The following is a 27,495-nucleotide window of genomic DNA, read 5'->3' as shown; positions in this document are numbered from 1 at the left end:
TTTTAATTATATAACACATTTACATGGTTCTGACATCAAAACTATAAATAAAGATAGAGAAGTGTGTTCATTTCTGCCCTCTCCTCCACTTTCTCCCCATCCCCTAGGCGTAGTCATTTCTTTATTAGTTCTTACTTTATTTTTCAAAATTACGTAATAAATGTCTGTGTTTCTAAGCTATCTTTAGATTTGTAAAAGGGCTAAAATGTTACTTTTAAACATGTTTGGTTTATTCAAATTTGTTTATAAATCTCCCTTTGTACCCCTGGCTACCACCCCTCCCCACTCCTCTGCCTAAAACTAAGGGAAAATCTTGTCTTTCCCCATAGCTTCAGAATGTTCTACAATTTTAGACTTTTACTTTTAACTGATCACTGTTAAGCAAGGGAGGAAATTTACCACTTCTCTTTGTGATGTAATATTGCACAATGACCCTAAGTGGAAGCCTTCCTGTGTCCTGGATGTGAGCTCCGCGCTGTCAGTGGTTGGCTTGTAAGCTCTGGCTCCAAGTGCTCTGAGGTGCAAGGAGCCGATCTTGTGCAGTAGAAAGAGCTTTTGGAAGTTGGCAAGTAGCAAGGCTAGTTCTCATACATTCTATGCTCTGGCCACCTTTTCTGTGGCAGGAAAACAAAACAGGCAAATGCACACAAACTGGGTACATTTAACTTTGCCTCCCTGAGCCATCTCCCAAGCCATTTAGCTTTGGATTGGCCTCGATTTGAACAAGGGAACAAACAAAATCATGATGATAACGATGATGACACCAGTCGTCCTTACTAAAGAAAGTGCTCAAAGTCTGGGTACCCAGTTAGGTTAGGAGCAGCCCCCAGTGCTAGATGCAGTCCTGCTGCCTCCTCCATGCACTGTCTTCCAGGTGCCTGTGCAGTCCTGGTTCGATGACATGACGGACACGGAGCTGCTGGACCTCATCCCCTTCTTTGAGGGCCTGAGCCGGGAGGACGACGTGTACAGCATGCTGCACAGACTCTGCAATAGGTAGCCCTGGCCTCTGCCTGCCTCCCGCCTGTGCACCCTGGAACCTCTGGCCTCAGGGGACCTGCCTGTCCTCAGCTCCCTGGGAGCTGAAAGTGAGGATACTCTGTGCTCCAGGCCACAGGGTGAATGTGGCCATGCCTAACTGTTTTGTTTTTTTAAGAACAGAAACAACTATTTTAAAAGAACTCTTTTAAGAAATTTCATAAAGGGACATGCATTTTACTGGATTTGCTTTTCTTAAAACATACCAAAAAAGAAAAAAATAGAAAAAAAAAAAAAAAAGCTTGATCTCTATCAGACTTCCTTTCAACTGTCCTCCCCTCCAAGCAGACCACCTGTCCCCTTCTATCCCAGCTCGGAGCAGCTGACCCAACTCAGAATCTCTTTCCTACAGGATGAAGTGCCTTTTGAATGTTATTTTAAGCCGAGAGTTAATTTTTCTACACAACATATTTCCAGACATCTTTTAGTCTTTTATTGTCTTAGATACTATAAGAAGATGAACATGACAATTTTCTAGAACCTGGTAGCGTATGTGTGTGTGGCGGTGGGTGCTGAGGGAGGGGAGTGAGTCACAGGAGCCTGTCCCCCAACAGGTGTGACTGCTCTGACAACCTGTGGCATGCTGCAGGGTCAGGCTCCTGATAGGAGGATTTCATGACTATGTCATTGTCTCCACTCATTTTTGACCCAGTTTGGAATGTATCTGCAATTGTGTGGCTCAACACTTTAGGAAACAATAGATTATTTTATATTATTATTTCTGATGGTGACAAGTTTGTCTTGAGGTCACATTTTCTCCTTGAAAAGTGGCATCCTGTCACTTCTGCTCTCACACTACTGCCATACATTTGTGTTTTTGTTGTTATTGTTTGGGGTAGAGCAGTTACAAGAAACCCTAAAACCCTTGGATATAAAAGAAATCTGTTTATTGATTTTTAAATCTTTCCTTTCCAAAAGCTGGATACACATGGAGCTGTTTGGGAATTTTCCTTGCTGCTACCGCGCTGCCACCAAATGGAATTGACCAGCGGCTGTTACACTGTTCTTTGCCACTGTGCCTATGCTCAGAATGTGCTCACTGCTAAGCTACAAACTCGGACAGGGTCAGAAACAGAGGTGTCCCACCCCATTGCAGCCTCCACCACCTGTAACCCCTTCCTGGCATTGGCCACTGAAGGGTACAAAGGCAAAAGGGCCACAGCACCACTTAGGTGTAGCATGGATTTTAAACTGCAGTCAGTATCAGATCCTGTTTGATAAATAAGCTGACTGTTCTCTCTTGAGAACCTGTGGCCTCAACCAGCCACCAAGCTGACGTGGCCCAAGTCCATCTCTTGGTCTTCTCCTTTGAAGCACAGCCTATTTCTGAGCCAAGGGTTGGGGAAGCCTGTCTAGATGTGGGACTCATTGCCCCAAACCAGGGAGAGGAAGAGCTCCCGCAGGGAGAGCCCAGGCTCTCTTTGCAGCCTTTCCCAGTTTGGTGTTTAAGCAGTGCCATGTTCCTTGTTTGACAACAAGACAGTCTATAAAGTATTGCTCTTAAAAACAATTAAAAAGAACCCTTTCATGTTGGCACCATTGCCTTAGTCCTCTGTGGGTTGGTCTTCAGCCAGCATTCTGGTGGGAGTGACTGGCATTAACAAGACTGGAAATCGGGGGTCAAAGTAAAATATCTTTGTTTTGCTTTCATTCACAAAGTAATGAAGCCAGCTGCCAATTACGTCCTCCCAACAGCACTTTGGTCTGTGGACTGCTGTGTGAATATTCAGAAGGGAAGTAAGTATTCAGGGGGTAAACAGGTCTCCCAGCATTCTGAGTGTTCCAAACCAGTAATCCACATGCCAATTCAAATAGAACAACCCCTTGCTAGATATTACCACAGATAATGACAGTTACATGGTAGAACTGCCCATGCCACAAATCTTTATTTGGAAAAGTAGTCATTAAATGAACCCACTGCCTTAAATGTCTTGAATGTTGCAGTCAAGTGTCTGTCATGTGTTGATATCCACACAGAATTAGGCCCTAATGAGAGCCTTAGACCCTCAACCATGCCCCCTTCGTTGGCATCACAGGGCCTTATTTGGAAGAGCGGGCAAAGAGGATGGAAATCGTAAAATATTTCAGGGGAATCGAACCTAGGAATAGTGCTCCACTTCTGAGGATGGAGTGAAGACACTTGGCAGACTTGAGCCAGACACTTCACCTAGTAGTTCCTGAAACTGTGAGCACCACTGCACTAAGCCAGTGCGGAGCTGTTAGGGACGGGCCCAGCTCCTGCACCACGGATACAGAATGTCTGGAGAGGGCCAGCAGGCCCTCTGAGGGTTCTGGAATCTGTGCCCCTTATTTGACCACACTCCAAAATTCTGTTTTTATTTTAACCCTTGAATCCGCTTTATGTACATAATCAAAATATCTATATCTATATCTATATCTATATTTTTAATCATCTACATGTAAATGAAGCAATAGAATTCTAACATAAGGCCAAGAAATGAGACGAATGTTTGGGGTTTATGTTTTTTAAGGTAAATACGGGTATTGTTTTTAATTATTACCATGTATTAAATTGTGGGCTTTGAAACCTAATGAAACCTGTTAGCCACTTCTCTGTGCCATATACTTCCCATGTTACCAAAATACCCCCCAACTCTTTAGCCAAAAGAGAACCCTGACCTCCTGAGTTTCCGTGCTCCTTTCTGTACCAGGTTTAAATGTAGTCTTCTGGAGAAGTATTTTTGACATTGAGCTCTGGGACAGGACACCTTGGGTTTGTGGACTCCAGCCCACTATGATGTTATGACTTCTCTGGCCAGGCCTCCAGTGGAAGTGCACAGGCACTCCCAATGTTGTTAATGCTCTGTCTTCCATTTGTTCTGGAATCCTACGTGTTGGTCTGTGGTTCCATGCATTAGCTGTTTGTAAATAATGCATTTGCATACTGAAAAAGGAATGCCACCTGCCACAGTTGATGGTGAGGAAGCTCCTTTGACGTGGTGCAATTTTGACGAGATGTCTCTGGGGACACGAGGATGCCCTAATGATGCTGACTTGTCATGGTTGCAGCATTTGAACTTTTGGTGTTAAAAAAAAAAACAACCTGTAAATCTGTAACCTGGCAACATTTTACAACCCTGTATTTTTAAAGATGGCTTTCTAATAAAAAATCCAGAACCACACAGCCCTATGGTCAAACAATCCTACGTTTGTGCCTCTGCTTTTAAAGGTGCTGTGCTGGACAGTTGGCATGCCAGGGTTCGAGATGAGTGAATGGTTTGACGTATTTGCAGTTAACTGTGCAAAATTGGCTGGCTGCCTCTGTTCCTACTGTACTGTAAATTTGATCATGTCTGTTCCTGTTCCATTCTCCCAGGAGCTTCTCTGCAGACTGACACACCCTCCCCCACCCCGGGTAGTGGAGATGCTGGTGTCTGGGTAGTCATGGATTTCTGTTGGACATTTGAATGTGATAAACAATCCAGCATTACTTGGGAATGCTACATGCAGAATGTGCACGTTTCCAGGGGCGAGTATTGTCAATCAAAAGGTTTGCAATGATTTCCTTCCTGCCAAAAATAAACATGTGAAACTGCACCCTTTTGTGGATGGACTACTTTTCTACCAGCAGCGCCTCTCCTCCCTCCCTTCCCCTCCTCCTGCGCAGCCTTATGCCATCACCTTGGGTCTCCTGGTATCCCCACTTCTGGGGAACAGGGGTGGATGGGAATGGGGCTGCAGCACTCCAGGAGCCACAGACTGATTTTCTAGCTCGTCCATCCCACCCAAATTGCCTGTCACTCCAAGGGTGACTGCGTTCAGCCCCCTGGCTTCCTCCCTCCGGAAGCAGTATGGCTCACTCTTCTCCCACAAAGATTCCAGCCCTCCCAGCAGGCTGGAAAATGCAGCCTGAGAGAACTGGGGCTTCCCATTCCATAAGAGCCACAGGCATTATATGTGGTGCCTAAACCCATACCCATACCCATGGGCACAGTGGCCAAGATGATTGCCCGATGAAGCATGGCAAGGAGTCGGAAGAGGAGTCAGGATGTCCCAGGCAGTTTCTCACAGTGAGACATTCTGTCGCCAGTGCCCTGAACCCAGTCCCTCTGTACATGCAGGTGAGAGAGGCAGCGACTCCTCCTCTGCTAGAGACTCCTGGCAGGGACTTGGACATGGCTTCGCCACTCTCAGGACTCTTTCTCTTTATAATGATATCTGATTCAGATAGCACCAGTGTCAATTTCATAAGGTAAGTCTTATCCCCATTTTGTGGATGAGAAAACAGGCCAGTGAGACAAAGCTCTGCAGTCTCCTCCATCACAAGATACAGGATTCTACCAGGCACGTATATTCATCCCAAATAACTCAGGACACAGTATGTGTGTCAGCCCAGGAGACCTAATATTTACCCAGAGACAAAACCCCAAATACCCCACAGCTAAGCCTGTGCTGTGCCCCTAGGTTCTTTGTCATCACAGTGGAGCAGCTGGCCAGCCAGAGAGAAGTCACTGCAGCTTCCTCCCCTGGTTCCAGACTCCTAGGCTGTGTCCTTCATTCTGCTCCCCAGCCCTCTCTGTCCCTCTCTCACTTTCTCTGGCATCAACCCTGTACCCCACTGCTTCACACCTTTGCATACAGGCAAACAGATAAAAGGCTGAGAATTGTGGCAGTGCCTGAGGCTGAGGTATCCTCATGAGTGTCCACTGGTCCCCGAAATAGGTGGGAAGGACACACGGGGTGTCAAGAGGGCACTTATTTGGGCCTTGGACATGCTGAGATATGCCTTTCCGTGGTTTCTAGTTTGAGCACATATCATCTGTGTGTATTACAGGACCAAGGAATGGGCAGGAAGCCCAGGAGGGTGGGAAGGAGTGGCTGGGAAAAGCCAGCCTGGGAACAGTGGCACATCAGCTGACGAACATTCTGTTGAGCTTATGGGTAAGGAGTGCATTGAGGGCTTGTGGCCGAGTTGTGGAGTAACCTGGATGCTTGCGCAATAAATCTCCTGTGCCAGGGCTGGCCGTGGGTCAGAAGACTGTTCAAGGCCCAGAGCCATCAACTGGCATGGCCACCAGCCTGACCTCTGAGAACAGAGGCCATCGGGAGGAGGACATGGCCCCAGAGCATTCCACCCCAAACCTCCATTACAGCTCCCTCTCCTGTTGCAGTGATTCTCAGCTCTGGCTGCAGCTGTACGGTAGAATTACCTGAGGGGTCTCAAAGTCCACCCCAGACCATTTCCAGTCTCTGCAGATGGAGACCTGTGTCATGTTTTTAAGTGCCAAGATGACTGGAAAGGGCAGCCAGGGCTGAGATCCCCTCCTCTGACTGACTACAGAGGAAAGGCAAGTCCTCTGAAATTGTCCCAGGCCTGACGCCCAGGTGTGGCAAAGGAGCTGTGGCCAGAGCTTTGGGGAAAATGACGTGTTGCTTTACCTGAAAGATCAGCCATATACATGTTCATTCTTAAAAAGTTGGAAAACCCAGAAAAGTACAGAGAAAAGCCCACCTGGGCACTAGGAGCCTTTCCCAAGGCAGGGATGAGGAGGGAGGCCTGATAAGACCCCTGCCTGGCTGACAGCACCTGCTTTCACACAGGTGGGGAGCAGAGTGGAGCCCCCCACTGCACATTGGAAGGGTCACTGCCCACGAGGCACGGACCCCAGCCTTGCACCACCACCCCTCCAACAGGCCAGGGCTTTCCTGACCCAAGCTGGGTCCTAATGGGTGGGCGTGCTGCTGGGCAGGACCACAGTGGGCAAGGCAGTGACACCTCTTTGCAGGGGCCCAGGGTTGGTGTTTGGTCTGTCCTCTCACCCAGCTGTTCCTGTGGTGTCCTCGGGAGGAGTCACTTCCAGCCTATGCAAGCTCCGGTGACCATTGCCATGGCTCCTTCCACATCCTGCAGCCCAGGGTGGGACCACCAGATGTGGGGACACATGCAGGCCCATGGCTGCTCCCCTCCAGCACGAGGAGCCAGGGCATCTCCAGGAGTGGGTTCCAGGACCTGAGTCAGCAGTCCTCACTCCCCATCCCTGTCTGCCCTCAGGGAGGGACGCTCCTCACAGAGCCTGGACTCCACCACGAGAGGCAACATTCTGCACCTGCCTGGGAGAGACTAGAGAAGGCCTGGGGAATGAAGCCTGGGATAGGATGCCTGAGCCCAGAGAAACAGGGGAGGAGCCTGGACTTATCTTGGGGCCACTCCTTCACCTGGGTCAATATTGACATGGAGCGGGCTGGGCCTTGGAGATAAGCCAGGCAAGAACAAAGTAGGCCCCAAGCCCTGGAAACTTGCTGAGTGAGGGGGTGGTAGATGAAGGGGGGCTGGGGCAGGAAGACGGCGGGGCTTTGCTAGCAAGGCAAACTCTGCCTAGGGCCCTTTTGACTCCTAGCAGGCCCCCTTGAAGAGGGGTGGAGGTGGGGATGGGGGTGGGGTGGTGGGACCCCTTTCCTGCTAGGGGGAGGAGGGAGGGGAAGGCTAGGCATCCCACCCTCCCATTCTTGCAGTGCCTGGCTGCCTGTGAGCCTGCCCTGGGCCTCAGTTTCCCCTCTGTGTGCCTGGGGTGTGACAGCCATGAGCCGGAGGCTGTCCAGGCCAGACTGAAGGCAGTGCTGCTCATCTTGGCCCCAGGCCAGGCTCTAAGGCCAGACTGCCATCTCTCCTGGGCCTGGGATCACAGATTACAGAGTAGGTGGTTCTGGACAGGGCAGTTCTGTCCAGGTGACATCTTCTGGTTTGCAGAGACCCAGACAATTCTGAGGGTTGGGGCCTTGGAGAAGTTCTCATGCCCCCCACTAAGTTGCTGACACTGGATTGTGCCAGCTGGGGTATCTGGCCCACAACCAAAGTGGAGAGGGGTCAGCCCCTCAGCTTCTCAGACGAGGACTGAGCCCAGTAAAGGGTCCAGACACACACACACACACACACACACACACACACACACACACACACACACACACACACACACACACACACACACACACACACACACACACACACACACACACACACACACACACACACACACACACTGGGTCAGGCGCAGGCCACAGAAACATGTCAGCAAACATTTCATTAAGCAACTGCAGTGCACCGGGAAGCGTTCTAGACACAGGTGGATAAGAGCAAGGCCCCACCCACAGTGACTCTCAGTCCAGCTGGCACACAGACACTAACCAAAGATCCCACTTAGCAAGGAGACCAGCTTCTTGGAGCACCACGATGAGGAAAGTGGTGATGTCTGAGGAGGGAGACTGCTGTGGCTAAGGAGGGTGGGAAGGGCCCTCTGCAGGGCTGCCATTTTGGCTGGGACCTAAATGCAGTAAAGGAGCAGCTAAGGGAAGATAGAGAGTGGGGCTTCCAAGCAGAGAAGCCTGCAGTGCAAAGGTCTGCAGACAACGACCTGGGCGTCTTCAAGGGACACAAGGAATCATATTCACAGTGAGCCATGGGAAGAGTGATGGGAGAGGCAGCCGGGAACGGCCGTTGAGAGTTTCATCCCAGTTTTAGTGGAAGCCACTGGAAGGTTTGGAGAGGGGGGTGATGTGAGCAGGTTTATGGTTAAATTCTGAGGTTGAATTTTCCCTCTAGTTAGTCAAAATCATAGACAGAAAATAGCATGGTGGTTGCAAGGGGCTGGGGGTAATGGGGAGTCTATGTTTAATGGGTGCAGAGTTGAAGAGTTTCAGTTTTGTAAGATGAAAGAGTTCTGGAAATGGTGGCAGTGGTTGCACAACAATATGAGCGTCCTTAACACCACAGAACCGTATACTTAAAAGTGGATACAGGCCGGGCGTGGTGGCTTACGCCTGTAATCCCAACACTTTGGGAGGCTGAGGCTGGTGGATCGCTGGAGGTCATGAGTTCGCGACCAGCCTGACCAACATAGTGAAACCCCATCTCTACTAAAAATACAAAATTAGCCGGGTGTGGTGGTGCATGCCTGTAATCCCAGCTACTCAGGGGACTGAGGCAGGAGAATCACTTGAACCCGGGAGGCGGAGGCTGCAGTGAGCCAAGATCGTGCCATTGCACTCCAGCCTGGGCAACAAGAGCAAAACTCTGCCTCAAATAAATACATAAATAAAAAGGGGATACAATGGTAAATTTTAAGTATATTTTACTACAATTTTTTAAATCTTGTGAAAAAAAGATTTTTTATATTTTACCACAATTTTTTAAACCTTAGGAAAAAAGATCCCTCTGGCTACTGTGGGAGGATGGCCGTAGCGGCCAGGCAGGCACAGAGACACAGAGGGAGGCTGGCTCCGGAGCAGGCAGGAGGCGTGAAAGGGAGGGGCAGGCCCAGGATCCACCATGAACCAGCCACCAACGGGCCAGTGGCTTGGGGGAGAGAGAAACCAGGGCAACTCCAGGTTTGGGGCCTAAGCACCCTCTGGATGTTCACACTGAACATGTTCCTGGGGCTCAGAGAGGGTAGATCTGGGAGGGGCCTGAGGCAATGTTAAGTGTGAGGCCAAACGTGCTGGGAGAGATGTGACCAGACGGAAGATGGAGACTTAGGCTGGGGCAAGGTTCGGGGGAGTTGGGTCAGGGAGACACTGGCATTTCCATGCTATTTGCAGCCTTCAGACTGGAACTGGGAAGGAAACTAGAAAACAAACAGGAGTGAAGGCTTGAGCTCTGCACCTGCTGCCATTTAGAGGCCTGAAGGAGACGGGTGGAGTGAGAGGGCAGGAACAATGGTGACTGAACTGACTGCCGCTTGGTTGAGAGCGGGCATTGGTGACTTAGGAAAGAGCTATTGCCAGGGAATTCAAGAACCAACAGAGCGGGTGGGCTGAGGGGAGATGGGGGAAGAGTCGGTGGGAAGAAGTGAGAACACAGAGTCTTCCTGGGCACAGGGACAAAAAGGGACAGGGAAACAGGTATGCACAGGTGCAGCGAACACACTGCCACTGTCACAGACAGGGTCCCTGTCCCAAGTGGGGATTAGACAGGCATGCCAGGACACAGGCACACACATGAGGTTGGACAGGCAATGGCACACATGGGGACGAGCCAAGTGCCTGTGACACAGGCATCCCTTCACACACAGGGACCCTGCATTGTGTCTGTTAAACACAGTCACACACTAGCTGTAGGTCTTGCTGGGCACAGACTGTCCCCGAGTCCCCAAGTCCCCGGACCCCTGTAACAGAGACTTTTGTGGGGTGAAGACTGAACACAGGGAGAGGGTCTTGGGCAGTGGGCAGGCTTTAGCAGCGTGGCTTTGATGGGATGGCCCATGTTGGCTGGGCCTTGGCTGGGACTGAGGCCCTAAGCCGCCAAGAGGAGGCTGTGCCCCTGGAGTTTCTGGAAGGCCCTATTTGCAGCCCCTCCACCCCACAGTGAGAGAGAGAGAGTGGCAGGGGAGTGGCAGTGGAGTGGCAGTGGGGTGGCAGCTGAGGTGAGGGAGAGATGTCTTCGCCGCAAGAGCTGGACTGGCCTCTGCCATGATGGGTATCAGGGTTCCCTGAGGAGGGCTGTGCCAGGCAGTGAGCTCCCATTTGGGTAGGGACAGCAGAAATATCTAGAGGGAGCCCTGACCACCTTCCCCTCCTGAAGTGAGCTGGGTCTCACAGAGCCTGAGCCCACAGCCCCCAGCCTCGGTCCTACTTCCTCCTAAAGTTTGCTGGAGTGGCCTGGCCCTCTTGGTCCAGGGGGAGCCCACCACCCCGGGTGAGGGATCAGGGGCCCATCTAGTACTTCAGAGAAGGAAATCCCAGTATCTTCCACACCCCACCTCTTAGTCCAGTCCAGGCCTCCATCCCCTGCTCTCTCTGGCCACTGGTACCCAGGCAGTGAGACCTGGGAGACCTAACCATAGCCCTGGGGAGGGCGCTGGTCCCCAGACGGCTTGCTCGATATTTGTTGACTGACTGACTAAGTGAATGCCCAGCCCGCTGAGCGCTGTGTGGTGGGGTGTGTCCTGCAGGGCAGGAGCTAGGATTGAGTTACAGTGGCGGGGGCCAGGAGTAGGGAGGCAGAGACTGGCCCCGTGCCAGGCCCAGCACTGCCCACAGGCAGGGCGAAGGCGCGGGAGCAGTTTCCAGCAGGTAGGCCTGGGCAGAGAGTGGGGGGAGTTCCAGGGAACCAGTGGGGCAGAGTGGGCTATTCAAGTCAAGGGCATAGAGCATAGGGTCCCAGGGCTCAGGGCCACAGAGCCTCGGCGGCAGAATTGGGAGGCGGCAGCAGCCCAGAAGGTGAAAACACTGATGGGGCAGGGCAGCTGTGGCCGGCAGCCCAAGGGGAAGAAAGTGGCGGATTTTGTAGATGGGCAGGGAAGTCCGTGGCCCACAGATTCAGTGTGCCTGCCCCCAACCCCAGCCCCATCCTCCTTTCCCCTCACTCTAGAGGGCAGCACCACTCTCTGCTCCATGGAAGCTGGGCAAGGTAATCTCGGGCTCCCTTCAAAGGTACCCACAAAAGAAGGAAGGGCTCCTGTAGGGAAAGAAAGAGGCACTGGAGGAGGGAGAGGGCGAGGAGAGAGGAGGCACCCAGGGACATGAGGGGCAGGGGGAGAGAAGAGGGGGTGTGTGAAGGGGGTAGGGAGTGCCCCAGGAAAGAGAGGGGAGCCTGGGGAAGAGAAGGGAAGACCTGGGGAGGAGGGTGGGGAGGGAGAGAGGGAGGGGTGTAGGGGAAGACAGGGAACTGGGAAAGGAGGAGGTGCCTGGGGAGGAAAAATGGGAGAAAAAGGGAAGGATCCCAGGGGAGAGGGGAAATCAGGGGGGAGAAGGAAGAGCCGGGGGAGGCAGGGGCACCCAGTGGGGACAGAGGGAAACCCTGGAAAAGGGGAGGCGTGGGGCATGGGGAGAGAAAGGGAAACGAGGGAAGGAATTGGGCATCCGGAAGAGAAAGGGGCCCTGAGTGGAGGAAGTGCGCCCCCAGGGAAGAGAAGGAGGGCTTCTAGGAGGAGGGAGAGGACCAGGGATAGGAGGGTTCCCACTTGGGAAGGTGGTGAAAGGGAGTTCCCCAGAGGAAAGAGGGCAGGAGGGTTTGGGAGGCTGGAGGGGGCACTGTGGGGGGTTCCCCTGAGGAAAGAGGGCAGGAGGGCTTGGGAGGCTGGAGGTGGCACTGTGGGGAGGGAGGAGGCCCCCAATCTTTGAGCACCCATTCCTCCCTGGAGTCCAGGTGAAAGAGAGTGAACACAGGTGCCATGGGAGTGGGACCTCAGCCCTGGTGGCTGAGGGTTTGGCTCTACGGGCTGGGGCTGGATATCAGACAGGCTCCCGGCCCCCTGGGGGCGATGCTGCCTCTCCCAGTGACACCAGCTGAGTCCCAACTTTCTGGCTGCCAGTTTGACTTTCCTGTCCCCCATGTGCCCTGGTTGACACTGTTCTGAGGCCATCCAGTAATCTTTCTGGCCCTCTGTCACCATGTTGTACTCTTCCATGAGCTACAGCTCACAGTTTCTGTCTGCACCTCTGGTCACTGCCTGCCTGGGCCTCTGGTAACTGTCACTGGTCACTATTTCTGCCTATTACTCAGTGTCCTTCTACGGGGCCACCACTGGTGGACATCCTGCTTGTCACCCAATGTCCTCACGTTTTCTGTTGCTTGAGATCACCTTTTCATGGCCACTATGTCTGCCTGTCACTCATGTCATTGTCACACCAACAGGCCATCAACTGTGGCAACAGTTCTTGGGGCAATTAGGGTGCACGGACAGCTCCCTTCTCCATTCATTTTCACTCAGTCCAGTCGCAGGGCAGCGCACTTCACTCATTCAACAACTACTTACCGAGTACCTGCTGGGGGCCAGGCAGCTGGGATCCCACAGTAAACAAGAGGACAAACCCCTGCCTTCAGGAATCTGCTGCTCTGGTGAGGGAGACCATAGCCAACAACCATTCTATGGTTTCCATAGGGTGTCTGGAGGAGCTGTGAGCTGTGACGGACCCAGCTCTAACCCCCTAGAAGGACAGCCCACTCTGCCCCCCCGTCCCCCGCCCCACAGCCTCCTCCGCTCCCACCACATTTCTTTGGCTACACATTGGGTGTTGCCACAGTGTACTGTGAACTCACCAGGGCCAAACCAGGGGCCCTGACAAAGGTGTAAGGAATGTGAGCCACTCTATGCCATCTATTGTGCCACACCTGATTCTGTAACTCTGTCCCCTCACCTTGTTCTGCCTGGAGCCAAGGGTGTTCCTGCTATTGATAAGACACAGTGGGAATGGAGGGGGAGGAGGGAAGGACTAACACACCAGGGTCACCATGAGTGAGAGATTCAGAAAGAAGTGACTTTTGGACCAAACCTCACACACAGGTTTCTGAAGGAGTGGTGCAGGGAAGCCTCAGGTAATTGAATATGAAGTGCCAAGACATAACAAAATCGACAGAAGTGAGGGTCCCTTCCTTCCCCCAGGTACTTCTCATTCCATGTCACTGTCATTCACTGCCCTCTCATTCTCTCCCTCCTGTGCACACACAGAACCACAGAGCACAGACTCGAGCAAGCTAAATCGCTATTTGCAGAGCCTGTGGCTGTTTGCAGAGCCTGTGTTTATACAGAGTTCAGCTCTGTTTCAAGAATTTGTCAACTGAAGCAGGAGGATCACTTGAACCCAGGAGGTGGAGGTTGCAGTGAAGTGTGTTTGAATCATGCACTGTAAGCTAGGTGACAGAGCAAGACCTTGTCTCGAAAAAACTGGGAAAAAAAATTGTCAAGTGTTTATGCCTAATCTGCCCAACCCACTCATATCAGCTGAGCCTGTCACTTGCTGCAGAATCTGTGAGTCTTCATAGTCTGCGTGCTGACATTTGTGTGTTTACAGAGCCCTCCTAATAAAAGTCATGTTCTATAATGAAGTTGTACAGGTAGCCAGGTGTCGGTCTCCAGCCTGAGAACTCTGGCTCTTGTTCCTTGTGTGGTCCCATATTCCTGCCTGGCCTACGATGGACATCAGCAAGGGCCTCCCAGGCATGCAGGGAGGCCTCCACATATGGATCTCTGAGGTGAGAGGCACGACCAGATAGGAGAGTTGGTAACATGGAAGAGCGTGGGGTTTTCCACACCAGGCTTCTCCCGCCCCCAACTCAGAGCGTCCTCTTCCACCCCACCCCAGCGGGTGTCATAGGTAGGGGCCTCCTGAGTTGTTACAGGGAACTCTCCTCTCCCAGAACCGGAAGATGGTGCCGGTACCTGAGGGGGCTTACGGGAACTTTTTTGAGGAACACTGCTATGTCATCCTCCACGTGAGTCGCTTGGGGAAGTCTGTCTGAGAGGGGTGACATGGCCCAGCACTGGGGAGACTGAGGCACAGACATAAACTCTGCCCTGGGAAGCGGCAAGTTGAGAGCCAGAGAATCACATCCCACAAGGGGGCGGTTGCCGTTGAGGCTTCTTAGCCCTGCCCTCCCACTTCCTGATCTCCGCGGAAGCCCCCGCCTAGCATCTCCCCATGGCCTTTGGTACATCCTCCCCTTCTCCACCCGCACCTCCGCCTTCCCCGCAACACATATACACAAACACCCGGACCCTAGGTCCCCCAGAGCCCGAAGGCCACGCAGGGGGCGTCCAGCGACCTGCACTACTGGGTCGGGAAGCAGGCGGGTGCGGAAGCGCAGGGCGCTGCGGATGCCTTCCAGCAGCGCCTACAGGACGAGCTGCGGGGCCAGACCGTGCTGCACCGCGAGGCGCAGGCCCACGAGTCCGACTGCTTCTGCAGCTACTTCCGCCCCGGAATCATGTGAGTGCGGGGGCGGCCGGGGCAGGACCGAGCCGCGGAGGCGGTGCCTAGGCTGGGGCAGTCGGGATGGCCATCGTCCACATCCCTGAATGGGGAAAGCCGGGAGGGGTTGGGTAACACCTTTATTGAGATACAACTCATACGCCATACGATTCACCCATTTAAAGTACACATACGTGTCAGTGATTTTTAACAGTTGTGTGCAACCATCACCACAATTTTAGAACATTTTCATCACCCTAAAAAGAAGCCCCATACGCCTTTGCCATCACTCCCCATTTCCCTCCAACACCCCCATCACCTGCCCTAGGCAACTACTCATCTACTTTGTCTATACATTTGCCTCTTTCGGACATGTCATAGAAATAGAATCATTCAACAAATGGTCTTCCCTGATGGGCTCTTTTTGCTTTAACACACTGTTTTCAAGGTTTATCCATGTTGTAGCATGTGTTATTACTTCTTTTTATTACGAAGTAATATTGCATTTTATGAATATACTACATTTTATTTATCCATTCATCACTTAATGGACATTTGGGTTGTTTCCACTTTTTGGCTGCTATGAATCTGTTTTTATGAACATTCATATACAAGTTTTTGTGCGGACAAATGTTTTCATTTCCCTTGGTATATACCTAGGAGCAGACACCAATGTTGTTTTGAGTTTGCTTTTATGTTACTGTGCTGGTAGGAATATATCTTTCGCTGTAAATTGCTTCACAGGTGTTTTAAATTAACACTTGCAATATATTTGGAAATATAGGAAATTGCTGCTATTTGATCATTTCCATTTCATACAGTTGAACCTATATAGGCATATAGCATATACATGAACACATGCACACAAGCATATGCACAGATGCAGAAACACCACCCTCATGTATGTCCACCTATAGATGGACATGTGTGAATATCCATGTTCACCTACACACATATATGCTGTTGCCCACTTTCATGCACTCACCATCTAGACTTACAGGGATAAACAAATACACAGTGTGCCCCGTATGTACATGTACACATATATGCATGTGTCCACATGACTACACATGGAAGTGCACTACCCATGGAAATGAATGCACACTCATGCCCTGTGTGTGCATCCATGTACTTATACATACATGTGTTCACACAGACTCCAGTGCATGTATGAAGCAGGCACATATGTGCACGTGCTCACATCTGCAGTCATTCGTGCACATGGCAGTCTGTGTTCTTATATACACAGAATGTGTATACCCTCCTGCTATTCCCACCTCAGCTACAGGAAGGGAGGCCTAGCATCTGACCTCAAGCATGTGGAGACCAACTTGTTCAACATCCAGCGACTGCTGCACATCAAAGGGAGGAAGCACGTGTCTGCCACTGAGGTGAGGCTGCCAGAGGAGCCTCTTGACCTCTGGACTCAGCTCAGACTGGGTGTACTGAGGTATAAGGAAGTTGGAAATTGGCTGGGGGTGTGGGGAACAAGGAGCTGTCAGCATTCCCAGATGGTCTGGAATGAGGAGAACAGAGAGGACACCAGGCTTCTAGCCCCATTTCTGCCACTGCTCCCCGGACCTTTTGTTTCTGCGTCTGTCTCATGGACATATTGAGAACTTGGGCACAGCTACTTGGGAGGCTGAGGCAGGAGGATCGCCTGAGCCCAGGAGTGATTCATGATGACACCACTGTACTCCAGCAGCTTGGGTGACAGAGAAAGACCCTGTCTCTGAAACAAAAAAAGAACTTGGGCAGATGGGGCAGATGATATGGCACCTGTGAATGGTCCTTGTTAGCAGCACAGTGAGAGGTGGTGCATAACCTCACACTCTCTCACACACATTGTCATTGTCACCCATATGCACACACACTGTCTCCCACTGTTTTCCCCGGGTGCTCCTCTGGTCCATATAGTGCCCTTGTGCAAATCAGAACAGTGCCCCTTTCTTCCATCTGTCAGGAAATTACAGGAAAATACTGGTTTTGTTAGAACAAAATATTTTGCTGCCATCTGGCCAGAATTTGGTGTAATGAACATTCAGGTGTACAACGTCTACAGTGTGAATGGTAACCCTTGAGGTATGCAAGTGAGTCTGCATAGGCAGCCTGTGACACAGAGACAATCCCACATGGGCTCTGCATGTCACCCACAGACCCAGTGACCATACATCTCTGGTCATTCAGGGACACCATGAAGCCCCATGTTTCTCCTATTATCCTGGCATAATTATCTAAAGTACTCCCTTTTACTCTCAAAAGTGTGTCCGTTTGGAGACTATCTTCATCCATAGGTATTCACTGTCACCATGAGCACGCACACTTATTCACATGTGATGTCCCCACATACATACGTGTGTATATGCACACACACACAAAAGATAAACAGATACACCCCACCTGTATACATGTGTACATGTACACATGTACAGCAACAGACATGCACTGAGTGAGAAGTGTCATAAGTTGTGTACACCCTGTGAAATGCAGCATTATCTACAGTCACACATGCATACGTACACCGTTTGCATACAGCTTCATGCACACGTGACACATCCCAGCTTCGCTCCCCTCTAGCGGATGCTTGTGGTATGACACCCTGTCTCCCTCCCTGGCTCTGGCAGGTGGAGCTCTCCTGGAACAGCTTTAATAAGGGTGACATTTTCCTGCTGGACCTAGGCAAGATGATGATTCAGTGGAATGGGTCCAAGACCAGCATTTCTGAGAAGGCTCGGGTCAGTGTCTGCCCAAGGAACTGGGGAGTACGGGGCTTGGGCGGGGAATGGTCCTCCAGGTGCCCATCCTCTGGCCACCCAAAGAGTTGGGCTTGGCTCTCTGCTACAACCCAAGAAACGTCTACGAGTTACAAGCTGAGTTCAGACCCTGCATTGTTGGTGTCCCCCTGGATGCCAGGATGAGGGGACATCAGCCCTTCTCCCCATCAGCCTCTGGGAGCTGAGCAGTGACAGGAGAAATCTGTGCTGTGAGAGGGCACACTGGTGACACCCTGACTGCCAGGTCCTCTCCTGCAGGGGCTGGCCTTGACCTACAGCCTGCGGGACAGGGAACGTGGTGGTCGTGCACAGATTGGTGTGGTGGATGATGAGGCCAAAGCCCCGGACCTCATGCAGATCATGGAGGCTGTGCTGGGCCGCAGGGTGGGCAGCCTGCGTGCTGCCATGCCCAGCAAGGATATCAACCAGCTGCAGAAGGCCAATGTTCGCCTGTACCAGTGAGTACCCTTGGGGTGGGCAGGGGTGGGTGGGACAGTCCAGGACTCCGTGTCCATCACTACTGCAATAACACGGCATCTCTAGAAAGCCCTCCAGCAAAGGCTGCTGGGTTTCTGGGACAGGTCATGTGGACCATAGGTCCAACCTGTACTATTCCATGGCGTGTGGCTGCCTTGCTGAGAAACCTACTGTACATACAGGGGGACTGTGGCGCCCTGCCAGGGCCAGGGAGCTGCCTAAAGCTCCACAGCAAGGCTGCAGTAAAAGTCAAGACTACAACTCAGGGCTCCAGCCCCCATGCCTTCTGTCTCTGAGGGGCTGGGGTGGGGTCCTAAGAGGGGCTGGAGTGGAGACAGATCAGGGAGGGGCTGGGCTGGCCACTCCTGGGTTCCTGTCCCCCCAGTGTCTGTGAGAAGGGCAAAGACCTGGTGGTCCTGGAGTTGGCGACCCCCCCACTGACCCAGGACCTGCTGCAGGAGGAGGTGAGGAAGGCCTGGCCCCAGCTACTTGCATCCTTCCCCATCCACAACCCCAGCCCAGTCTGGACCACCTACTGACCAGCCCCACCCTTGCTCCCAGAACTTCTACATCCTGGACCAGGGTGGCTTCAAGATCTATGTGTGGCAGGGACGCATGTCTAGCCTCCAGGAGAGAAAGGCTGCCTTCAGCCGGGCTGTGGTGAGCCCTGGGGCTCTGTCTGAGAGGAACAGAGCACTGCCCTGGGGTCTGAGTGGGGAGGCAGCGCTGCCATGGGGTCTAAGGGAGGAATCAGCCCTCCCCTAGAGTTTGAGTTGGGAAATCCTATGCTGGAGTCTTAAAGGGGAGGTAGCCCTGCCCTGGGAGCCCTGAGAGTGAAGACCAGGTGGCCTCTGAGAAACCATGTGTAAAAGGGGCACGTGGCCCTGCCTTCAGGTCTGGGGCTCTACTGACTGGGCGGCCCCGCTTTCTGAGGGTGGGGCTGGGGAGGAGACAGGGCTCTGTCTGGGGTCCGTGAGGGTTGACATGGCCTGTCCTGCACGAGGCCTGGACTAAGGGGGCCCTGCCTGCCCTCAGGGACCTCAGAGAAGTCGGTGGTGACAGAGTCAATTTGCTAAGTGGGTCATGAGCTCGGTTAATTAACGCTTCTTGGAGCTCGGCTGTCCCAGAGCGGTAGGTCCCCAGGAGCGGCAGTGGGGCAGTGGATTCTCAGGGTCTTAGGACTGACGATGCCTTCCGCCCTAGGGCTTCATCCAGGCCAAGGGCTACCCGACCTACACCAACGTGGAGGTGGTGAACGACGGCGCCGAGTCGGCCGCGTTCAAGCAGCTCTTCCGGACTTGGTCTGAGAAGCGGAGCAGGAACCAGAAGCTCGGCGGGAGGGGTGAGCGGACGGGGCGGGGCTGACGGGGGCGGGGCGGGACTGGCGGGGGCGGGGCCTGGCAGGAACCGGCAACTCGGCGGGATGGGTGAGCGGGCGGGGCGGGGCCGGAGGGGGCGGGGCCTAGTCTGCACGGGGCGGAACAGAACCTTCTCAGGATGAGGAAAGGGGCGTGGGCTGCGGAGGACGCGGCGGGACCTGGAATCTTGGAGGGATGGTTGAGGAGTGGGCGGGGCGGAGATGGTGTGTGGGGGGGGGCAGAGGGCGCCACTGACGCCTACTGTCCCCCCTTCAGATAAATCGATTCATGTAAAGCTGGACGTGGGCAAGCTGCACACCCAGCCTAAGTTAGCGGCCCAGCTCAGGATGGTGGACGACGGCTCCGGGAAGGTGGAGGTGAGGGGTACTGGGTTAGCTGGGGGAAGATGGGCACACGGAGGTAAGCTTTGCCTACAGGTAAACGGTATGACTGCTATCTAAAGTGACCCAGGTGCACATCCACACACAATCAGGGACACAAAGGGACACGTGTACATTTACATACTCTCCTAGCAGGCAGTTCATACATAGTCACGCCTAATCATACACAGCCACGGGCACTCACACAACACAGACACACAGTACAGTAACACTTGGACACTTAAATTCGCCCTGTAGTCACATGTAGGACAAAATCAAACATATGCTTATACAGACACACATACTCACACCTTGTAATTGCACATAATCACAGCCAAGTACACAACCACAAATATGAAGCTGCAAAAACTACATCAGACATGACCACAGTCACACACGACCATCAATCCACAAAGACACACCAACACAGACACACGATCACACATAATCAATTACAGCCCCACACACCCAACCCCAATTCACACCCATACACTGTCAACCACTCATGTGGTCTCAGCTCAGTGTCCTGCGAGACGCAGGGGTTGAGGGCCACTTCCAGGCTCTGTGGAGGGTGTGGTTGTGTCTTGACTTGTTGGCTGACCCCCTAGGCAGAGCCCTGAATTTTTTAGGCCCTAGTTTTTAAATAAAGTGGGGTCAGAAACTGTGGTCCCATCTGTCCCCAAGGCTGATGTGGAGATCCTGTGGTCTTGTGGGAACAGAACTGCTGGTCCTATGCGAGGGGTCCTAGTTCTCGAGGTAGGTGGAGGTCAGAGAAAAGGCAAGATTTCCTTCTTCCTTTGCCCTGATATGGATGGACAGAAGCGATGAGTGGGAAGAGACTGAGAGAGGAGGAGATGGGGCAAGGGGGAAGAAGGGGGAGACAGGGAAAGAGGAAGACAGGGAAGAAGCACAAAGAGAGACAGAGAAGAAAAGACTGGGAAGGACAGAGGATGAGGAGGAGGCAGAGGGTAGGGAGGAGGAGGTGGGGTGGAGGAAGAACAGAGAGAGATGGGGTACAGGGAGAAGAGAAGGAGGGTCAGTGATAGATGGGATACACAGAGAGAGACAGAGAGCCAGACAGTGGGAGAGGGAGACAGGAAAGCAGAGAGAAAGGCGAGGGATGGAGGGAAAGAGAGCCCTGGGACTCAGGTGCCGAGCACAAAGTCAGGGACAGGATCCCTCCTGGCAGGCAGTGGACAGGCAGGCAGAGACAGGGCCTGAGCCAGGGGTCCTGGCTGCCCGGTAAGTGCCACCGTTAGGTGGCCTGTAGTCAAGTCAGCCACTTTTGTGAAAGACAGGGCTCTGGCTGCTCTGGTCTGGAGGTCAGCTCCCCAGGGACAACTGTCAGGGTCAGTGTGGGAAAGGACACCCAGGCATTGTCTCCTGCCGTGCAGAGGTGAGGTAAGGGAGGCGTCATCATCCCCAGTATACAGGTGGGAAAGGCCCGAAGCTTAGAACAATGTCACTGCCAACACAGGGCCTACCTGGGATTTGACCAGAGTCCGCCTGGCTCCAGTCTCTGCCACCCACAGGAAGAAGAAACTACACTGCTACACTGACAGATGTGAGGCAGTGTTTCCCCTTCAGTCTTTGAACAGGCTTTGTGTTTTCTAAATGACACTTGAAAAAAGGGAATTCATTCAAGAGCTCCAAGGCTTCCCTTTCCGCCCGGCTTCTGTTGCCCTGGCCTGAGCAGCGAGCAGCTGGGAGGGGACTGAACTGCCCCTAACCAGGGTTGTGGCTGGTGGGGTTGGGACTAGGGCTGGGCAGGTGGCTGGGATTGGGCCCATCTCCCAAGTGTGGTGGGTTTCAGGGGTCCATAGGGAAAGGGTCACCTGCAGATCCTTGTACAAAGCCCAGCACAAGGCCCAGAATGGGCCTGGAGCTGAGGGTGGGCCCCTGGCCTGCGTGGATGAGGAAGGCCTCGGAGGCTGGGGAGAGCTTTCCAGTTGGGTGCAGGATGGGTGGGCTGGTTCAGGAAGAGCAGCCACCTGTGCCCATTGGTCCCTTATTCCCCAGGTGTGGTGCATCCAGGACTTACACAGGCAGCCCGTGGACCCCAAGCGTCACGGACAGCTGTGTGCAGGCAACTGCTACCTTGTGCTCTACACATACCAGAGGCTGGCCCGTGTCCAGTACATCCTGTACCTATGGCAGGTGCGCCAGCCTGAGGGAGGCTGCACTTACCTTAAAGCCCAAGGGCTGGGCTCTGGGAGTGAAATGTGAGAGCTGGGCCAGGCCCTCACTCACTGCCCCTACCTGCAGGGCCACCAGGCCACTGCAGATGAGATTGAGGCCCTGAACAGCAACGCTGAGGAGCTAGATGTCATGTATGGTGGCGCCCTAGTACAGGAGCATGTGACCATGGGCAGCGAGCCCCCCCACTTCCTCGCCATCTTCCAGGGCCAGCTGGTGATCTTCCAGGTAGGTCTCACCTTGCCACTCTGGCCACAGCCTGCCCAGTTCTGTATGGGCCATGGCCCCCCCACACACTTCTAAGCACCTTCTCTTTGGGCCTGGGGCCTGCTTATCATCCCCTAATTTCCCAGAGCTTGTCCAAGGCCCAGGAGCTCCAAGGTTGGCCCCTGCCTGAGTTTCCCTCCCCAGCCCCAAAGCCAGATGAGGAATTTAAGTTGAAAGGGAGCCAGGGGCTGCACACTAGCAAACCTGGTCCCCACTTTCCACCTCCAAGGCCTGAGCACCCATGCCCCGACCACTCAGAGATGGGGGGAAAGGTCCATTTAGAAAGGGTCTGTCCCTGTCCCAGACTGATGGGATTCCTGCACTCCACACTTAGAGGGTCCTGTACTCCTCATGTGAAATCACCAGTGAGGGCCTTGGTGGCTTCAAGCAAGGGTCCCTGAGCTCTGAGGCAATATGTCCCACACTGGGACAGGAAGGCGCCCCTGGGAGCCCTTGCCCAACCTGAGGCCTTGCTCTCCTATAGGAGAGAGCTGGGCACCATGGAAAGGGGCAGTCAGCATCCACCACAAGGCTTTTCCAAGTGCAAGGCACCGACAGCCACAACACCAGGACCGTGGAGGTGCCAGCCCGTGCCTCATCCTTCAACTCCAGTGACATCTTCTTGCTGGTCACAGCCAGCGTCTGCTACCTCTGGTTTGGGAAGGTACCCACAGCACTGACCACTTGACTCGTGCCCAGATGTAGTGGTGCCAGGCTGGGGGTGGGTCCTCTCCACAGGGGATACAGACTTTGAGTCCAGCCTCAGATAGGCCGATGGGGGGAATGGGGAGGGGAAGAAGCCACAGTGTCCCCTCTAGAACTTGGGGAAAGTTACAAAGTGACAGTTGGACCTGAGAGTCCACAGGTCAGAGCCAGGCCCAGGCCGCCTCCCCTCCTTACTGCCTGGAGCACAGGGCATGTCCCTTCCCAGGTCTCTTGGGAAAAGGGGAGGCCTATGCCAGTTTGCTGGAGTTTTCTCTAATTTTCAGCATAAACTATGACTGACCCTCTAAGCCTGGGGGCCTCCTATCCCATGCTCTGGACCCTGTGAGGGTCCCAGACCCTGTGATCCAGATCAGCTGGGGACACAGGCCTGGAGGGTGAGGAAGATGCCTTGTTCACCGGTGTCCTGCTGTCAGCTTAGGCCTCCTGTGACTTGGGCCCAGCCCCACCTCATACACCCTGTGAATGGGATGTGGGCCGGAGGTGAAGGCCCCTCCTTGTGCAGGGCCTGAGCCATCTCTTTGCCTGCTAGGGCTGTAATGGTGATCAGCGTGAGATGGCACGGGTGGTGGTCACTGTCATTTCCAGGAAGAACGAGGAAACGGTGCTGGAGGGTCAGGAGCCTCCCCACTTCTGGGAGGCCCTGGGAGGCCGGGCCCCCTACCCCAGCAACAAGAGGTAACAGGGTTGGGAGGAGAGTGTTCTTACCCAGAGGAGGAATTGAGGCCCAGAGAGGAGGGTGGGTGACTGGGATTCACACAGAGAGCTGGCGAGACAAGACTAGAACCAAGGACTCTCAGCTTCCCACTCACAGAGGCTCCCACGAGTACAGCCCGCGCTTCACTCCCAGGCCTGGGTAACTTGGGTCTCGAAGATGCTGGGGAGGGTAGGGGCAGTGGCGACCTCTGCTGGCAGCATCCCCTCCCTGCCAGCAGGGACAAAGCACCCTTCCCCACCCTACAGTCCTCAGGGATCACGGTGCCCAGTGTGTGTGTATACAGTGTCATATGATGTGTGGGTATACAGTGCGTGTGGATGTGCAAGAACAGGTGTATTCGGGGTGTTGTGTGTGTGGTGTGTAAGTGGACAGGGTGTGTGTAGGAGGTAGGAGTGAGGCCTCAAGGGGAGGAGGGAGCTGAGTCCTGGTCGCTCTTGGTCTGCCTGTGGGGCTTGGCTTATGTGCTGCACTCCCCACAATTCTCCTGAGCTCAGTACTCTCGTCCCCTTCTCCCAGCCTGGCTTCCCTCCTTCCACTTTGAGCCGGAGACCTACTCTCTGCCAGGGGTGGGCTGAGGAGCTCCTCCTATCCCAGGGAGGGCGAGACTCCAGCTCAGGCCCTCCCCTTCCCCTGCAGCCCTCTCCTAGGGAAATTCATGGGGCACTTTGCATCACAGCTGGGTGGGGCGAGAGCTTTCTCCATGAGCAGAGAGGGATCCTGCACCCAGAGCAGAGCAGAGTGCTCAGGGAGTGAACCACGGGGCTCAGAGGAGGGCCCAGGGCTCCCACTCCTGAGAAGTGGCTTCCCAACCCCCTGGGGTGGGGCACTTGTGCCATGGGCTGGGGTGCCCCTCTGGGTGGCTCACAGCCTTGCTGTCCGTGCTGGCCAGGCTCCCTGAGGAGGTCCCTAGCTTCCAGCCACGACTGTTTGAGTGCTCCAGCCACATGGGCTGCCTGGTCCTCGCAGAAGTGGTGTTCTTCAGCCAGGAGGACCTGGACAAGTATGACATCATGTTACTGGACACCTGGCAGGAGGTAAGGTGGCCATCCCTGCCTGGTGGGGCTGTGAACGGGGGTGTGTCTCTGTTTGTGTAACTGGGTGTGTGTGTATCTAGCCATCTGCCTCTGTACACAGGGCTGTGGGTGAGTCTGACCCTGTCACTGAGCAGTTGTATTGCGGTGCATATGAGACCATGGATGAGTGTGCGTCACCAGGTGGCAGCAGTGAGACTCTGGGAGACTAGGAGTGTGTTGGAACTCAGGGGTAACTGAGACCATGTTTGCAGTTGTGTGTGGCCCTGTGTGCCTTATGATACTATGTGTGGCTCCAGCGACAGTGCCTGCGGCTGAGCATGTGTCGGTGCTGCATGAGTGACTGTGAGTGGAATGCCCAATCGCATCATTCATGTGTGTGGTTTGGTGTGTTTGCCTTCGTGCACCTGTGTGTGACACTTTGTCAGTGACTGTGAGGTCACGTGATGCTAGAACTGGCCAGACCAGTGGCAACTGGTGAAAATGTGTCTGTGAGCAAGACCATGACTGGCTGTGGGCAAATGATGGATGGGTGTGTTTGTGGGTCTGTGTTTCTGTGCACGGTGGTATAACTGGCCGGGTGTGCATGGCTGTGTAAACAAGCACTGTTGTGTTTGCATGCAGCTCTGTGTCTGACAACAGTGGATGACAGTGTGTGGCTATGGTTTGTTGTCTGGCTGTGTGGCGATGGATGACTGTGTGTCTGTGTAAGCTGCAATAATGTGTGTTCTCTGTATCTCTGTGGGGCCGTGTCTGCAGCACTGTTTGAATTGGTGATGAAGCTGTGTGCTCCCATCTCACTCAGAACAAACCCAGAGCTCTTACCACAGCCCTACGTGACCTGGCCAGCCCCAACTCTTTGACCCAATTTCCCCCTACTCCCCCCTCACTGTTTCTGCTGCAGCCACAACGGCCTCTTTGTGTTCTCTGAACATGCCGGGCACACGGCCACCTCAGGGCTTTTACACTGGTTGTTTCTTCTGGTTAGGACACTTTTCCTCCAGACATACATGTGACTTGCTCTCTCATGAAAGCTCTATAAGGGCAGGGATTTTTGTCCATTTTCTTTCATTGTTGACTCCCCAAAGCCTAGATCAATGCCCGGCACACAGTAGGTGCTCAATAAGTATTTGTGGATTGATCTCCAGGTAAATCATGCAAGAAAAAAAAAATGTGTGGATTGAATGTGTGTGTGCATGTATGCCTGCGTTCCTGTGACCTTCTCGTGTGTTCACGGGTGTGTGGGTACAGCCCCTTGCTGGGTGTGTCTGCTTGGCCAGGGATGTGTATGTGGGGTTCTGTCTGGGACAACGGGACAGGGAGTGGACAGGAAGGGGTCAGCTCTGGGCAGCCCCTCCACCTGCCCGAGGCCAGGCCCCCTCTGTGGCCCAGATCTTCCTGTGGCTTGGGGAAGCTGCGAGTGAGTGGAAGGAGGCGGTGGCCTGGGGCCAGGAGTACCTGAAGACCCACCCAGCAGGGAGGAGCCCGGCCACACCCATCGTGCTGGTCAAGCAGGGCCACGAGCCTCCCACCTTCACTGGATGGTTCTTCACTTGGGACCCCTACAAGTGGACTGTAAGTGAGGCCTGAAACCCCCAGCCCCACCCTAATTTTGGGGGAGAGGAGCCTGACCTGGGCCGATGGAATGAGGAGGCACTGCCCTGGCTGGGGATCGCCAGTGTGTGCAAGAGACCTGGTCTTGTCCTCAGGCCCCTCCTGTGTCCCATTGGTGCCCCCTCCTCCTGCCCTGGCCCTGATACTTGCCCCAATTCTTGCTCCAGAGCCACCCGTCCCACAAGGAAGTGGTGGATGGCAGCCCGGCAGCAGCATCAACCATCTCTGAGATAACAGCAGTGAGTCCTGGGGGCCCTAGCCTTCCCCACAGTGGCCTGGGCTCCGACGGCATGGTCCCGATGGGCAGGGGAAATGCCAGGCCCTGGTAGGTGGGAGGGGCTAAAGTTGGAGCCAAGAGGCCTGTGGGTTCAGTGCAGCCTCCCTGTGGGCTACTGATTCCCCATCTTCCCCAGCCTGAGGCTCCTCTCTGGACAGGAAGTCAACAACTTCCGGCTATCCAGATGGCCGGGCAATGGCAGGGCAGGTGCCGTGGCCCTGCAGGCCCTCAAGGGCTCCCAGGACGGCTCAGAGAATGAGCTGGTGCGAAGCCCCAAGTCGGGTGGCAGCAGAACCAGCAGCTCCGTCAGCAGCACCAGCGCCACGATCAACGGGGGCCTGCGCCGGGAACAACTGATGCACCAGGCCGTTGAGGACCTGCCAGAGGGCGTGGACCCTGCCCGCAGGGAGGTGGGCACCCACTCACTGCCCCAGCACTAGTGCATCTGACACTGAGCAGGGGAGCCCAGGGCAGGATCCACTGGTGGCGGGCAGTGGGCAACTGCCCCAGGAGATGTGTCTTCTAGCTGGGGTGGTGGGCAAACAGATGCGGGAGTCCCAAGCCCTGGATGACACTACTGAGTGGGGCAGGATTCTGGGCTCAGATGACACCCTCCCCTGTACCTCCCCCTCTCTCCCCTGCCCAGTTCTATCTCTCAGACTCTGACTTCCAAGACATCTTTGGGAAATCCAAGGAGGAATTCTACAGCATGGCCACGTGGAGGCAGCGGCAGGAGAAAAAGCAGCTGGGCTTCTTCTGAACCCAAGCCCTCTCGACTGCCCCATCCCCTCGACCCCAACATACCTACAATGCTGGGGAGGCCCTGCTTCCACTCCCCTCAGAGGCTTCTGGTCATCCTCTGCTTGTCAGTAAAAGCAGGCAGCCCATACAAGGTGTGGTATGCGTGCTTTCAAGCCTGGGCCATTCAGCAGGTCCACCTCTCAGGGGAAGGGGCCTCCAGGGCTGGCGGGTGTGACCTTTCAGTGCCACCCCACAGA

The 27,495-nt window shown here is 54.0% G+C and overlaps 2 protein-coding genes across 10 annotated transcripts in view; both read left to right on the top strand.

Moving 5' to 3' along the window:
- The window catches only part of CTDSPL (CTD small phosphatase like), a 123,097-nt gene extending 118,501 nt beyond the window's left edge, over nucleotides 1-4,596 (top strand). For 3 of the 6 annotated variants that reach the window (XM_054552329.2, XM_063722138.1, XM_063722140.1), the window contains 3 exons: nucleotides 875-996; nucleotides 2,698-2,775; nucleotides 4,376-4,596. In XM_054552329.2, coding sequence (XP_054408304.1) covers nucleotides 875-996; nucleotides 2,698-2,775; nucleotides 4,376-4,394 — 219 coding nt within the window. In that variant the 3' untranslated portion in view covers nucleotides 4,395-4,596. Of the gene's footprint in view, nucleotides 1-874 lie in introns of all 6 variants that reach the window. The other 3 variants (XM_024244516.3, XM_063722139.1, XM_024244517.3) reach the window with 2 other exon arrangements.
- A 9,898-nt stretch (nucleotides 4,597-14,494) lies between these two features.
- VILL (villin like) lies at nucleotides 14,495-27,389 on the top strand. Of its 4 annotated transcripts, XM_009239208.4 has the most exons (17): nucleotides 14,495-14,700; nucleotides 15,965-16,073; nucleotides 17,307-17,417; nucleotides 17,715-17,914; nucleotides 18,319-18,397; nucleotides 18,495-18,593; nucleotides 19,137-19,275; nucleotides 19,568-19,668; nucleotides 21,691-21,828; nucleotides 21,937-22,095; nucleotides 22,619-22,798; nucleotides 23,390-23,535; nucleotides 24,465-24,609; nucleotides 25,999-26,181; nucleotides 26,388-26,459; nucleotides 26,656-26,907; nucleotides 27,144-27,389. In XM_009239208.4, the coding sequence occupies exons 3-17, from the start codon at nucleotides 17,367-17,369 to the stop codon at nucleotides 27,255-27,257; spliced, it is 2,058 nt and encodes a 685-aa protein (XP_009237483.4). In that variant the 5' UTR covers nucleotides 14,495-14,700; nucleotides 15,965-16,073; nucleotides 17,307-17,366; the 3' UTR covers nucleotides 27,258-27,389. The 4 variants fall into 4 exon arrangements, with proteins under 4 accessions (XP_009237483.4, XP_063578207.1, XP_054408299.2 ...); XM_054552324.2 differs by lacking the exon at nucleotides 14,495-14,700 and having other exon boundaries at nucleotides 16,070-16,132; XM_063722137.1 differs by lacking the exons at nucleotides 14,495-14,700; nucleotides 27,144-27,389 and having other exon boundaries at nucleotides 16,069-16,132; nucleotides 26,634-26,901.
- The last annotated feature ends 106 nt before the right edge of the window (nucleotides 27,390-27,495 follow it).

Source organism: Pongo abelii, chromosome 2 (genome assembly GCF_028885655.2).
Source record: "Pongo abelii isolate AG06213 chromosome 2, NHGRI_mPonAbe1-v2.0_pri, whole genome shotgun sequence".
Classification (NCBI taxonomy): domain Eukaryota; kingdom Metazoa; phylum Chordata; class Mammalia; order Primates; family Hominidae; genus Pongo; species Pongo abelii.
Note: the sequence above shows the minus strand (reverse complement) of the source record. Positions and strands in the feature narration are given on the sequence as shown.

What these genes read in the sequence shown, in the direction of transcription:
- VILL (XM_009239208.4), top strand. Translation starts at nt 17,367, where the DNA reads ATGATGATTCAGTGGAATGGGTCCAAGACCAGCATTTCTGAGAAGGCT. An exon ending in ACGGCTCCGGGAAGGTGGAG is followed by an intron (nt 19,669 to 21,690) that starts GTGAGGGGTACT and finishes CTTATTCCCCAG; the next exon opens with GTGTGGTGCATCCAGGACTT. An exon ending in CCATCTCTGAGATAACAGCA is followed by an intron (nt 26,460 to 26,655) that starts GTGAGTCCTGGG and finishes CTCTCTGGACAG; the next exon opens with GAAGTCAACAACTTCCGGCT.